General features: G+C 29.3%; 1 protein-coding gene across 2 annotated transcripts; it reads left to right on the top strand.

The window, feature by feature from the left end:
- Positions 1-181: 181 nt before the first annotated feature.
- LOC100214873 (RNA-binding protein 45) lies at positions 182-14,649 on the top strand. Of its 2 annotated transcripts, none has more exons than XM_065809828.1 (3): positions 182-1,044; positions 12,369-13,476; positions 14,137-14,649. In XM_065809828.1, the coding sequence occupies exons 1-2, from the start codon at positions 535-537 to the stop codon at positions 13,446-13,448; spliced, it is 1,590 nt and encodes a 529-aa protein (XP_065665900.1). In that variant the 5' UTR covers positions 182-534; the 3' UTR covers positions 13,449-13,476; positions 14,137-14,649. The 2 variants fall into 2 exon arrangements, with proteins under 2 accessions (XP_065665900.1, XP_065665901.1); XM_065809829.1 differs by having other exon boundaries at positions 192-1,044; positions 14,027-14,649.
- The last annotated feature ends 472 nt before the right edge of the window (positions 14,650-15,121 follow it).

Here is a 15,121-nt window from a genome sequence, read left to right as displayed (position 1 = left end):
TAACTAGAGAAACACTGAGTTAAATTAAAATTATATTATATTAAATATAAATTATTTTTTTATTTTGTTTATAAGAAATGATTTTTTTTTAATTTCAAAAATATTACAAACTAAGTTTTACTGCTAAAAAAAGTAACCCCTAAACTCAGTTTTGAAAGGAACTTTAGAGTTAAAGCTTGACGAATGGTTTCGTAGTAGTAATTAACTTTGACGGCGAAAGTGTCTCGTAGTATGATAGAAATGTTATTTGTTTTTTATTTTTGACATATATAATTTGTTACGCTGGTTGTTTGTTTTTTTGTTGTCTCAAAATTAACTAAAGTATAAAATTTGCCAAACTACCAAGTTAAGCATATAGTTGATGGTGATTTGTGCAGTCTTAAATAAAATTAAAGAAAAATAGTTTACAGCTTTTCAGTAAATTATGTTTCTATACTTTGCTAAACTATATGATATATAAATTGAAATTTACTGAAATTTTTAATACAATTTATTTATTCAATAATTATTTACAAGCAAAGTAGTTAAAAAATTATGATGGCTATTCCTACAGCTAATAGTAGTTTTCCAGTAGTAATGCAAGATTATTATTCTTCATATAATTTTCAAATGCCACAGCAACATATTGCTTCAAGCCAACAAAGCATGAGCAGCTCTCATTTAAATAAATTTGAACATGATAAGTCTTCTGATAAATCAAATAGATCAAATGATAGAGAAAAATCAAGAAACGGGGATCAAAGACGTGAAAGACATGATTCAATGTCCCGAGATAAAGGGTCTAGTAATCAAATTGATCATGATAAACCACCATTTTCTCGTGTATTTGTTGTATGCAGTAAATCACATACTGGTGAAGATTTGAGGAAAACATTTGAAGAGTTTGGAACTGTTGAAGATGTTTGGGTAGTTAAAGACAAGCAAACTAAAGAAAATAGAGGTGTTGCTTATATCAAATTTTCAAAAATGTCAGAAGCATGTTTAGCTGTAGAAAAAATGGACGGAAAAAAACTTTCAGAATATGATGATGCAAAACCTTTAAAGGTAAATTATTATTTTTAACATATTATAGCATATACTAAGATATTCTGCTCATTTTAACTTTTTTTTTTTTCCTGAAAAAACGAAAAAAAATGATGTAAGAGAATAAATATAAAAAAACTATAATAAATAAATTCAGAAATAATAAAATATAATAATTAGGCAATTAAACAAGTTAAAATATTAACTCTTGGACAATTTTTTTAAAATATAATAAATTTTATTATTTTTAAAAATTTCTAAAAGTTTATTATAAATATTATATAATAACTACTCTAAAGTTAGAAATTCCTTTCAAATATGTGGAAAATGGCAGATATAAAAAAATCCTTATTCCTGAAAATCCATCACTCAGTAGTTATAGTGAACCCCCTGCAATAGACTAATCTTTATTACTATTATTATTTTATAAGGTTTTGAAATTGGATTTGTATAGGCATAAATGCTTGTCAACCTGTCATGCAAATATATATGTTATATTTTCTGATCTTTAATCGTAAACTAATTTTTCTTCTTTTAGGTAATTGTCTAGTTTGTTTTTAAAATTGCTCAAGAATGACACAATTACAATGTCATCTGGGAGGGAGTTGACTACTAATAAAGCTAAAAAGTTTTGACTAGAAGCCACAAGGAAATAGGGTTTTTCTAGTTTAAATAAATGTCCTTTTGTAATAGAGTTCATAATTGTTTTTGGAAAGATCGTTTAACAATAGTAGCAATTGTTTAGCCATTTATAGACATTTATTAAATCTCTCTGGATTAGTCTGTGTCTAATGATTGCCATAATCACTTTTAACAGTCTTTGGTGATATGTAAGATTGTGTAATCCATGAACTAGATGCACTTCTGAGTATATTATCAACTTGTCGATGATGAGGGTTATATACAAATCCAAAATATTCTAAATATGGTCAAACTAGTGGTGAAAAAATAGTCTTTTAAAACAATAAGTTTAGATTAGAGAAGGATCTTTTTATTAGAAATAACATTCACATTGCTTTATTAACTTGTATGGAGGTATGTTTGGAGAATAGTAAGTTACTATCTATATGTATTTTGATGTCAATCTTGGTCTTCTTCGTCTGATTGTACATAGTATCAGGCTTTGTTAAGAAGCGTTACACAGCTCGCATTTTGCTTGCGAAAAGGCGATTTGCCTACGCGCTCAGCAGTTTTGCGCTACGCAAAAACTTATATCTTTTAGAATATTTAAATTATCTTTTGATTATCGTTAACGTGACGTTTATTCAGAAGAAATAAAGTCGTCAGTAAAAGCATTTAACCGCAATTGTAAACTAATAGATTTTTTTGTATAAATATAAAAATTATTTTTAGTCATAATAGTTTAAAAAATACACGATTTATTTTGATGTAAAAATTTTATTAATAACATATTTTGTTTATTGTTAATTCAATAACGTAAAGTTTTAATGACGTTCATTTAATTTATGAAAATAAATTATGATCACGAATATGTTATCGGTAACTGATAAATAACAAAAAAAAACTCTATTGTTTAAAAACATTATTAAAAAGAGTTCACAAATTAAATAAGAAAAAATTTATTAACAATTGATAAAATAACCAAAAACCAAATGTAAAATCATAAGAAAATAAACAAATATTTTACGTTTCATGAAAAAAAATATTTTTTTCAAAATAAAATTTAGTTTATAATTGAAAAAAATAATAAAAATGATTTTTTTAATAAGAACTTTGATTTTATTTGTAACTTTTGTTATAGTGAGAAAAAAAAAACTTTTTGTATGATTTTTAACGCGTTAATAAAATAACTTTAATTACAATGCAGTACTTGTAAAGACGCTAGTGACGCAATATAACTTCTAACGATGCAAAATATATTTGCTGAGTTGAGTTACTTAAAAATGCGTTACGCGTTTTCGCTACGCAGTGAAATCTTGTAACAAGGCCTGTAGTATAGACATGATGTTTGTTTTTGTACCCTAGGTGTAGAACTGAACACTTTTCTATATTAAGTTACATCCCCTATTTAGTTGCCCAGTCAACCAAAATATCAATATCATTTTGAAGTACGAGGTGTGAATGAATTTTCAAAATCAAGGTAAACATTATTGACAGGTAGACATTTATCTAAGTTGAATTTCCATGCATTGATAATAATAACAGTAAGAAGATTTGTTTCACAAGAGCGCCCTGGATAAAAACCATGTTTACTTGGAGTCAGCAGATAATTTTTTAACAGATGAGTAAAAATTTGTTTTTGTATTATTTTTTCAAATATTTTGACTATGGTGCATGCATAACAAATGGGTCTATAGTTTGTAACTAGTTGCTTGTCTCCTTTTTTTTTTGAAAATTTGTATAATATTTGCATCCTTCCAGGTTTGTGGCCATATACTAGTCTGAAGGACCTTAGTATAAATAATAGAAAGATGTTTGGAGGTTTGATCATAAGTTTCTTGTAATATTCTGGGATGTATCCCATTTGGGCCTGGTGGTTTAAATGACTTTGTTTTTAATATCAGGACCACCACCATAATTGCAATGTAGAAAAATGGCAATTTAAATCGTATAAATTGTTGTCATAATGCTAAAGTACTTTGGAAAGGCTAAATTAGATGCTAAATCAAATGGTAATCCAGTATTTGAAAAATTAGATTTAAAATTGAGCAAGATGATTTTGCAATATATCGAAATTCTTTGTAAATTTCTATATCTATCCAAATCACACTCAGCCAGAATCATTTGGATGCTTTTTGTGATCACTGTGTCGAGTTAACTCATGGTGTTAGGTGACACCGTTTCATGAACCTTGTCAAGTTTTTTATGAAACACCTTTATTAAGCAGTTGAACCGCTAGTTTCTAGCAGTTTAAAACTTAGTTAATTTTTATTAACTGTACTTTTATCAATTTTTTGGAATAATGAATTAAGAAAGGATTTATTGAAAGCTTTAACATTCTTACAGTTATTTCCTAATTTTCTATTCCCATTTCATTTGCACATTTTTATATTCATGTTGTGTTTCCACGCGCACTTGGTTAAAATAGTTAATATTCCATTATTAAAATTAAGTGTAACAACTTCAAACTGTTCATTCTTTATGTTAGTGCAAAACGGAAATATGCCGCCAAAACAGCAAAACAGAAACATGCAAAAAATGAGTGCTTATTATAATATAAAAAAATGCTTATATTTTATATAAGTACTTTGTATAAGGATATAAGTATAGGGAAGACGGAGTTTTACTGCTAAATCAACAAGTGTTATCATTACCTAAAAAATTTAATTACAAATATTTTATAAAAAAACCATATAAAAGCTTATTATTTTTTCCGTCCCAAACTTTTGAACAAGCGTGATTTTATACTCTTGTTATAAGCTGAGCGAGCGTTGTTTATTGCGCCTAGAAGGTTTAAAAATACCGTTTACAGGCGTGTTTCACCAGCACGGCGCAATCATGCCTGCTTCATCACAAGCCCCATATATATTATATATATATATAAATATATATATATATGTATATTAGGGATATGACTTTTTAATTTTTTTTCAAATAAAATGTTTCCTGTATCATAAATCGATGAACTTTTACCTAAAATCATGAAAAAAGGCCCAAATAGCTTTCTGCAACAAAAAAAGGTCACCCCCAAAATAAAAATTTGATTTACCATTTTTATACATTCATTTTTGACCGATGTTTTAATCTTAAGCTTAATTCTCAGCTTAATTCTATTTATTTCATTATTTTGTTATGAATTTATAAATATAACGCCACACGTTACCATGGCAACGAAACGGCCGTGTGCCGGCAAATACTTGGAATTGTCATGTGATGACGTCATTGTGTTACCACGGTGATATAGACGACTGTAACAGACTGTAGAAGATTATAGAACTTAGTAGAACATTCTGGAAGCTCTAAATAATTATATAAGCGAGCTGCTGTCAGAGCTCAGTGTTGATAATGTGAATAGTTCTATGAAGTACTCTGCGTGTAACTGAGCTAATAAGGAACTACTGTAGCGAACTAAAGACGCTGTAAGTGTATGAAGTATAAGTAGTTGTAGCATTATCGTTAGGATACGGACTGGATTATCGAACTGTTATCAACATTGACTGGATTATCGAACTATAATTGGATTACTATACAGTTAAAGTATTTTATTAATTAAACGACTTTATTAAACGGATATTTACGCTCAGCTATCCGTAAAGTCGTAACAATATTATATGGTTATCCTCGGAAGATAAACGTCTATACCACCTACAAAAAGAAAGTAAAGGACAGGTGGGGTACTCAACAGGACAAGTGGTAAGTAAAGAAACCATTCACCCTTCCAAGAGAAGGAAAGTCCAGTCTGGAACAGCAATACCTTCCACATCACAAGTCCTGTCTACCACAGACAGTGGTACTGAATCTGAAAACTGCAAAAGTAAGAGTGAAGATGATGAAGACGACGACGGTGATAAAGACGATGATGAGGACACTCAGAAAAAAACTAGAAAGCACTACAAAAGTAAATTTGCTGTAAGTATGGTTACATCAAGTGGAGTTTCCACAAAGAAAGCTGCTAAAATATGCAATGTATTATCACAACAAGGTATTGATATTCCAACTCCAAGTCAATCAGCAATTTACAAGTCCATATTCAAAGAGGCAGGTAAATTAAAAAAAGAAATGATACAACAACTTAAAATGGAACAGTGGTCCTTACACTTTGACGGCAAACGAATAGATGATAAGGAATATCAGGTAGTTGTACTTCAGAATGAAAGAACTGACGTGAAACTTGATGCACTGCGTTTAAAAGATGGCAAGGCTGAAACTGTTGCTGAAAAAATTGCCAAACTTATTGATGAATACAATTTGTGGAATTCAATTAAGATGATCATTACTGATACAACAAACATCAATACTGGGAAGAGAAATGGAGTTGTTGTGAAGTTGCAACGTATGTTTAAATTAAAGGGTGTCACAATACCACAATTTATCGGTTGTCAGCATCACGTACTAGACAGGATTCTCCGTCTGGTGATGGACGAAGAACTTGGGGGTGATACCAAACATTGAATACCCATTTGTGTCTGAACTGTTGAATAAGTATGATGAACTGAAGGATAAGTTTGTGAATGGAACTGTAGAAATTCTTGATAAATCAGGGTAGAGAGACGATATGAAGTTTTTGTACCATTTAACAAGAGTGTTTAGGTTCTATGAAGAACAAAGAAACTTCCCTCTGATTCACTTTCAGAACATTCCTAATATGAGCAATGCCAGATGGAACTCAAGAGCCATTCTCGCCATTCTGGCGTTCATTCTTATGCCTGAAGCGAGAAAGAATTTGGAGAAGGTTTGCAGGTTCATTTCATATGAGTGGGCAGAACATTGGTTTAGTAGTCAAAAGTACAATGACAATGACTTCAAGAATTTATCTGATGTATTGAAGCCTTACAAAAAGGCATTGCAGTCATTCAAAAATCACTGGAAGAAAGAGCCATCCGTCATCGACATACCACGAAGTAATCAGATAGCTGAACGTGCAATCAAGGTGATGCAAGACCTGTATGCTTCCTGCAGAAAGAAAGACAAACTGCAACTTCGATTCATTCTAAGTAATAAGCGCTAGACTCTTTATGAGACGTGAGCATCATGTGACCCATGTACTAAACACAGTAGGCCTATAGACACAGACAGTTATGTATATTGTTGTACTAGACGCTTTGATACTGTTAATTTTGTAATACTTGTATAATTATATATCACATAATGTTTTTTGTTATATCACAGTACATGTTGCATAAATAAATAAAATAACAACAGGAGTATGACTCTTACAGCATCTTCAGCCTTTAATATTCATTTACTGTACAAAAGTGTACCTATTGAAAATTCGATTTTTTGGTTTTGGGGTGACCTTTTTTCAAAATATGTCAAAATGAAACATCTATTCGTTCTTTTTACATAAAAGTTCATTGAATTACGATACAGGCCTAGTAGGTTGCAAAAAAGTCATATCCCTAATGTATATATATATATGTATATATATATGTATATATATATGTATATATATGTATATATATATGTATATATATATATATATATATGTATATATATATATATGTATATATATGTATATATATATATATTAACGAAGAAAAAACAACTTTTTCTATGGTACTTTAAGTTTCATGCCTATACGGCAATCATCAGCCATTGAATACAAATTCAAAAACAAAAAAAACCGCTAAAATTACAAAATACTGTGTAGTGGGATCTTAACGTCGCTAAGAAAAAACAAAATATCAGCTAATCACCGGTGTCAAAAAAAGATAAGAGGAATTTATTCTTGTGTCTGTATTTTGAAATCAACTCATTTCGTTTATTTAACAAGTTATCACCTTTAAATGTTAAAATAAGGAATTTTTCGTATAAACAAAGATTGCAAATTTTTGACGAAGTGTTATAAGGATTGCAACGTTTTACAATTTTCCACTTAATTAAGGGTGTAAACATTTTGACTTTTATGTCCCAAATTTCTTTAGACAATTCGGTATCATTTTTATATTTATTAATGTTAAAAGATTTTAGATGGTTAGCATACCGAAATTTAAATGGAGTTTCACATAAGCCAAAATATACTTTTTCTTTGTAGTCAGGTTCATTTGACGACACGGTCGCTTGATAAACGATGTTCTTCGACAAGCACTGATTGTTTTTCCCTCATCTTTACCTTGGCTATATAATATCCTGTGATTGTGCGAATTAATGATGGACTTAATGTTTGGCATACATGAGTAGCTTATTTTAATGGTATTTCGATTAAATATCTTACGAAGTTTGTGGCCAACCGGAAAGTGCAGGTCTACCATGTTCAAAAAACGACTTCCTATTTTTGTTGCAACATTGGTACTGAAAGGTGGGTTGTACCAAATTATGTTTCGCTTGTGATTTTTGAATGGGATCTGTTTTTTATTTGAATGGTAGGTGAATTTGCAGATAAACCTGATTTAAATAATGCATCTTGATAAGGAGGGATGGATTGTTTAAAAATATTTTCGTTAGAAGAATTGGTTGACAATCTTAGTTCTATAGTTTGAGGAAGGCTTTTTAGTATACTAGGAGGGTGGTTAGAGGCAGCATTTATATAACTGATGGAATTACCAGGCTTGCAGTAAGGTTGGAAAGAACTGTCATTAAGATTTAACGTTAAGTCCAGATAATTAACAATTTTAAAATTACAGCTGATAGATATATGAAGATCATTATTATTAAAAATTTTCACGAAGTGCTTTTTAATTTTTTCCATCTGTTGGCCACTCCGGTTCTTAAACACGTGTATGTATATATATATATATATATATATATATATATATATATATATATATATATATATATATATATATATATATATATATAAAATTATTATAATCTTATTTAAAGTTTAGCTTGTTTCAAAAGGAGAATTGTTCACATCACTCGCTTACATGTTCTAATTTTTAAAGAATGTCGTTTTTGCCGGATTTAGATATATTATATTTATATATACTGTTTTCAGATATTTTTTTTCATTGATTAATCATCATTCAAAACATTATTTTTACATAGAAAGCTTTTCTTACATTACAGAGGTCTAATTACAGACTCTATGATAGCTTTCTGAATAAGTTAAAGAGACAATATAGCTTATGCTTGACAAAGCTAAATTCCAATATTATAAGAACTCTGGTAATATTGAAACTGAATCACTTGTTCATTTGTTGTTTGGAGTAGTGCTGTGTGTTGTATGGTTATCGCATAGAAAGTCCATTGGTTTTAGTTTATTTTGGCTTACCACCAACAAAGCTACAAGCAACCACCAATTAGTTAAGAGTTAACAGAAAGCATAGAATTGAAGAGCACAACAGGAGACTGTTCTTAAGCATTGATGTTCAAAGAAGATAATAGATAAAGATAAGTTTTTTGCAGATGAAACAAATAGGATGCAACTTTGCCTAATGAGAAGTTGTGCACATTTTTTATTAATGGAACAAGAAATGATAGCTTGTAAAAAAAAAAAAGTCTAGAAAAGAGAAAGAGAGCAACCTTTGATGATGGTATAGAAACTCAGCAGTTTATAGTACAACTACATTTTGGATGTATTTGTGTATGTAGAGCATCATTAGAAAAATCATCATCTTTTTCTCTAATTTTCCATACGAGAAATTATAAGAGCTTTGTAAAGGTAAATTTTATAAGGTAGGAATGAGAGTCGTAAATAAGAAAATCACGAGCTTAATAAAAAGTAGCAATTTTAGCAGATGATAACTTTGCAATGGATTAGATATATGATTCAGGAGAGGTTTGTAGTGAAGAATAATCCAAGAAGATGTAAAGAAGAGAACTCTTTTAGAGTGTTACCATCAATAAAGGAATATCAACAATACAATGATAAATATTAACAGTAAACAACTGAGCTTAGTTTGACTTAAAGTTTACTAGCAACTTCAAGCCCCAAGCTGTCACAGAAAAAAGATTACATTCAAGTTTAGCTGCTTGTAATAAGCGACCAGGGTTGATATTTGACACGGGCTGGGACCAGGTTTAATAAAATATATAGCTGGGGCTGGGTTTGTGGGCTTAATCTTTTAAAAATCCTTATGTATTTTTTCAAAATTCATGTTATATTTTGTATATATGCATGTATAAACATTATGATCAACATGATCATCATCATTGCCAACATCATTATCACCTTATAGCTTTTTAACCTATCCTCTATTTCAAAGTAACTCATAACTTAATAGTGATTGGTTGCAATCTTGTAGATAGTAAATTTTAAAAAGTTTAAATATATATAAATATATGCCAGTGTTTTATAAATAGTAAATGTAAGTATATATAAAGTATACATAAAATGTAATAATATATAAAGAATTGTAAATTTTTTTCTAGCCCCAGCTATCAACCCCTGCTAAATCTTATAATTTTGCCGGGGCCCAGGTTGGGTTAGCAAAAAGTCTCATTTTTAGCCTGGGCCCCGGTCACTTCCTAGCTGCTTGCCTAAGCCACAAAAAGAATTTTCTGCAAGAAAATAATGCAGTTAACTTCTCAAGTTGAGTATTTTAAATCACAGGCATCATCTAGCTTTTGCATAAAAAAAAGCAGCAGGGCATTACATTCATCTATGTATAACATCTTGTGGAGATATATACGATTTATAACATCTTGTAGAGCTGCATGAAACATTTTTTTGAATCATTTTATCAAAGCTTTTGACATGCTAATGAAACAGCTTTTTAAAAGTGTTCAGTTTTTCTTGATTTAATTTCTATAACAAAGTAATAGTATTTTTCTTTTCTCTTACTCTCCTAGCAAGTTTTCATGATCTTTAGCAATTTAAGTTCTACTAACATCTGACAAAAATCAATGACTGAACTTGATCAACACTCCAGTATCATTGGGTTCTTTGCAGTCTATATCCATTTTCATATGAAACACTTATTACAACTTTCAAGAATCCTAAAGCACCATGTATTTCAACACGGATAACTATCCACCTCTAGTTCTAATTTAACACTGCAAACATGTTAAATAAGTGATTTTGAATTGTTTATGTACATTGTGTACATAAAAGTTACTTTATTTTATTAAAAAATTTAATTTCTTAATTTTTTTGATGTAATTTTCACTTTTTCTACTGTGTGTAATCATCAAGAACGCAATAGCATTCATCAAGAACTCAAGATTCTATCTTTATTTTTTTTGTAAATGCCATGTTACATGTTTAACTTCCCTAACTTTTTTTGAGGCTTTTACAATAGTTTAGGGTTTTAGTGGTGTTAAAAAAAAATTTAGTTTGCATATCAGTCCCATAATGGCTTATGCTGCTAATGTTATGCTATTTATGATCTGAAAAATGCTTTCATTTACTCATTAAAAAGTTTGCGTTAAAATAGTTTTCATAGTTGGTTGTTTTCCAATTTATACACTAAAACTTCTGACACTGAACTTCAGCTTATTGACAATGTCAAATTTTTCTCATAGTCATCAAGTGAAATCTTAAAAACTTTTACAAATTTTAAAAATTTGTAAAAGTTTTTAAAATGTGCGGTTTAACACCTAGAAAAACCTTAAAAACTTTAAAAATTTGTATTGTATAAATTTTTTTTAAAACTTTAAAAATTTGTAAATAATTAAATTTGTTTGTAAAATGTAAATTTTTCCAAAATTAATTTTTAAGTTAACAATTTTCAAACAAAGTATTCATTTTTGCTTTAATAGATCATTTACATCTGATTCTCCACTCAGATTTTTTTTAGAAATTTCATGTGAAAAAGTTATCCAATCAGGTGCAAATAGATTTTAATAAAGAGCTAGTGCAAAATATAAAAACTCAACAATGTTTAGCTTCTGTATTTGTTGTATTTCCATGGAAATTTTCCACTAACTTTTTTATTTAACATTTGTTTCTGCATGTTTGAAAATTATTTCTGTGCAGAAACTTCCAAATACAGGTTTCTAAATAAATATGCCTATATGTGATTTTTATGCTGCTATTGGTATAGTATCTAAAGTATTAATGAATACTCCGTTTTTTATAAGTATTTTTATTTTTGTAAAATAATAAAATTTCAATTCACTAACTATTTTTAACTTTTTTACTTATCTTTTATATATATATATACATATATATATATATATATATATATATATATATATATATATACATATATATACATAACATATATACATATATATGTGTGTGTGTGTATGTATATATATATGTATATATATATATATATATATATATATATATATATATACACACACGCACACACACACACGCACACACACACACACATATACATATACATTTACATAAAAATATTTTTAGAAGTATAAAGCCTAGAGTGAAACAATCTTTATGAGAAAAATGTCATGTAATAAACTTCCAAGTCTGTAAGACAAAGTTCAAGCTAAACTTTAACTTTATCAGTTCTTGTGTGAATTTGAACTTTTAAATATTTAAAATTTTCAAATAAGTGTCTAATTGAAAATTGTTCGTTATGTTATTAAATATTAATTTTAAAATTGTTAAACTTGTTCTAGTTTTAAGATTTTTTTAGTTCTATTTATATTGAAATCATATTTTTACCTGGACTCTAGAGTCTTGAAGCTCCTAATTTGTATAAAAAGTACAAGACTTTTAGAGTCCTGGAACATTTTATTTTTAAACTCAGAATACTTATACATTATTATAACTATGGACTCTTGGCTCCAGGTCTCTAAATGCTGTGTATTTTTTTCTTTTTAATTTTAGAAATAAAAATTTCTAAATTATTTAAATGAAGCTTTTTATTTAGGTCATTATTGCACAACCAAAATCATCAAAATCTACAGAGGATTTTAATGATGAATCAGCACTCACTCGACTTTTTGTTGTAATTCCAAAAGGGATGGATGAGAAAGATCTTCAAGATTCATTTGACAAATTTGGAGAAATAGAATATGTGCAAGTTGTCAAAGACAGAAAAACAGGAGAGAAAAAAGGATTTGGGTATGTAAAATTTAAACATGCTTATAATGCAGCATTAGCTGTTGAAAGTTGTGACAAAACATTTAGAGCTGTTATGGCAGAACCAAAGTCTGCTAAACTTAAAAGAGACATGGCACATTCCGAAAACTTAGCTTCCGTTAATATTGGAGGTATTGGAAATGGTTTAGATTTCTCTCTTGGCCTAAGTAATTGTAGCAGTCGATCTGATATTCCATCATCTTTTAACAATGTCGGTGCAATGTTTTCTGACAGGGGATCATCAGCAATTGGAAATCGTCTTCAAGTCCAAGTTGCACAAAATGTTACTCAAGAGCAGTTAGCACGTTTATTTGATTTGATTCCTGGAATGGAGTTATGTGATTTAAAGCGGAACTATTCAACAGGAGAATCTAAAGGTGTAGCTGTAATAGTGTATAACTCTGTCGGTTCAGCTATATATGCTAAAGAAAAGTTAAATAGCTTTGAATACCCACCAGGTTCTAAGCTAGTTGTTCGTTATGCTCCTGATGAAGATGGTCAAATAGAATTATCAGCCCATCAATCAAATCTACAAGTTAACAATATTCCGTATTGTACTGTACCATTGCCATCAGCAAAACCTATATCAGATGCAGAATCTTGTGCAGAGCGTTTGTTTATTGTGTGTCAGCCTTCACCACCTCCAGATCATATTCTAAAAGATATATTTTCACGTTTTGGAGATTTAATAGATGTTTTCATGCTGAAAAATAAAAACTTTGGTTATGCAAAGTACTCTAGTATTGAATCAGCAGAAGCTGCTATTCAAACACTTCATGGTGCTGAAATTTTAGGTAAAAAATTGAAAGTTTTGCAAGCAGAGCCACCAAAATCTAACGAAACTGCTAGAAAACGCCCAAGGACATGAGTTTGAAAATTTATTGACGTTAGTTTAGGTAAGACTTTATATTGGCTTTATAAACTACACAAAAACGGACACTTCTGAAACAGAATGCCGCACACCAACTGAAACAATGCCAAAGTTATGACAATGGTATAGAGTAATATATTATTTGTAAACCAAATGGTGTAATAAATATCTCTTGAGACTTTTTTTTTTTTTTTTTTTATCTTTAAAATATAATTTAATCACTTTTTGACAAATGACTCGAAAATATTTTATACTATAAACACTTCACACCCTTAAAAAGAAATATATAAACAATGCACTTATGCCCCAAAAAATATTGTAGCAGTTCTTATTTTAAAAAATATGCACACGAAGAAAACGAAACTTGACTGAAAGACATTGCAATACCAGCTGGAAGACAAGATGACAACTTTTACTACTACGTCATTTTTTCTTATTAGCAGGTTATGAGTTTTTTTAATATATTTTATAACTTAATTGATTTTCTTTTACGCATTAAAAAAGCTCTTTTTTGTTCGTCTTGCCAACTATTTGTCTCTTAAATATTAGTGTAATATTGTTAACCATTTCTTTAGCTTGTTTATATTTCAATTGAATGTCAGAAAAGAGCTTTTTTTGTTGGTAAGTAAATTCAGGTAGGGTTATGATTATTATCAACTTTAACAAAAGTTTATTCTTACTGCAGATACGAAGCCACAGAACTCACTGTGATAAACATTCTACGAGGTGAGCCGACTATCTTACATAACAGATTTAGTGCTGTAAATTAAAGGAACTTCTTCACTTAAATGACAGGCTAACGCACCAGGCTTAAATGACATGCTAACACAAGGCAAACCTCAACATATGAAAGTACATCTCAAGCCACCTACGTAAAACGAATACAATTTCGGTTATGCACTACTATATGTTAGCTTATGCCTATATATTGGATTTGCATGCACCGGGTTAAATGAAAATCTATACGGTTATTTCTATTAATGTTACTGTTCATCAACCTTTCATTTACGCCTAGTTTTTGTTAGTCGATACATTTTTGCATTCTTTACTTAAAAGTTAACGTTTTTATTTGTTTAAACGCTCTCGTCAGCTAATACTGAATTACCTGACTTTTAACGACTTTTGTAAATAATTTTCTTATTTTAACTATAATTATAAATGATGATTATAATCTAAAAAATTTATTTATTTATTTTAATATGCTTTTTCTTGTTTGTTAACACTTCACTATTTAATGTTAATTGATACCTTCCAAGCAAAGCATCGCAAGTATTACAATAGGAACGACTATCAATCCTGCGTATTGTTGATATCATAAAGTTATTTTTCAGTTATGGTTTAATATGCTAATGGCAAACAGATCAATTAACGATCTATCATATTGTTTGCGAAATTATTTTATGAAAAATCAAAAATATGTGGCAAATACTGAGTTGAGCTAAGTTTATAAAGGTGGTATCCTGCCATTATTTCTATTTTCTTCTAAAAAATATCTTTGTGTAATAGAAGAAAGTTTACTATAAGGCAGGATTTCTACGCAGACGATAAACCTTTTTTTTAATTCTTATGGCAATCTATTTTCTTAAGACAACCACATTTAAAAGAATTTGAATGTGGGTTCTGTCTCCGTTGACTGGAGACAGAACCCACATTCAAAGATTGGCTGTCGA

Source organism: Hydra vulgaris, chromosome 11 (assembly GCF_038396675.1).
Source record: "Hydra vulgaris chromosome 11, alternate assembly HydraT2T_AEP".
Lineage (NCBI taxonomy): Eukaryota > Metazoa > Cnidaria > Hydrozoa > Anthoathecata > Hydridae > Hydra > Hydra vulgaris.
The sequence above is the reverse complement of the archived record's forward strand: the minus strand, read 5'-3'. Positions and strand labels throughout refer to the sequence as shown.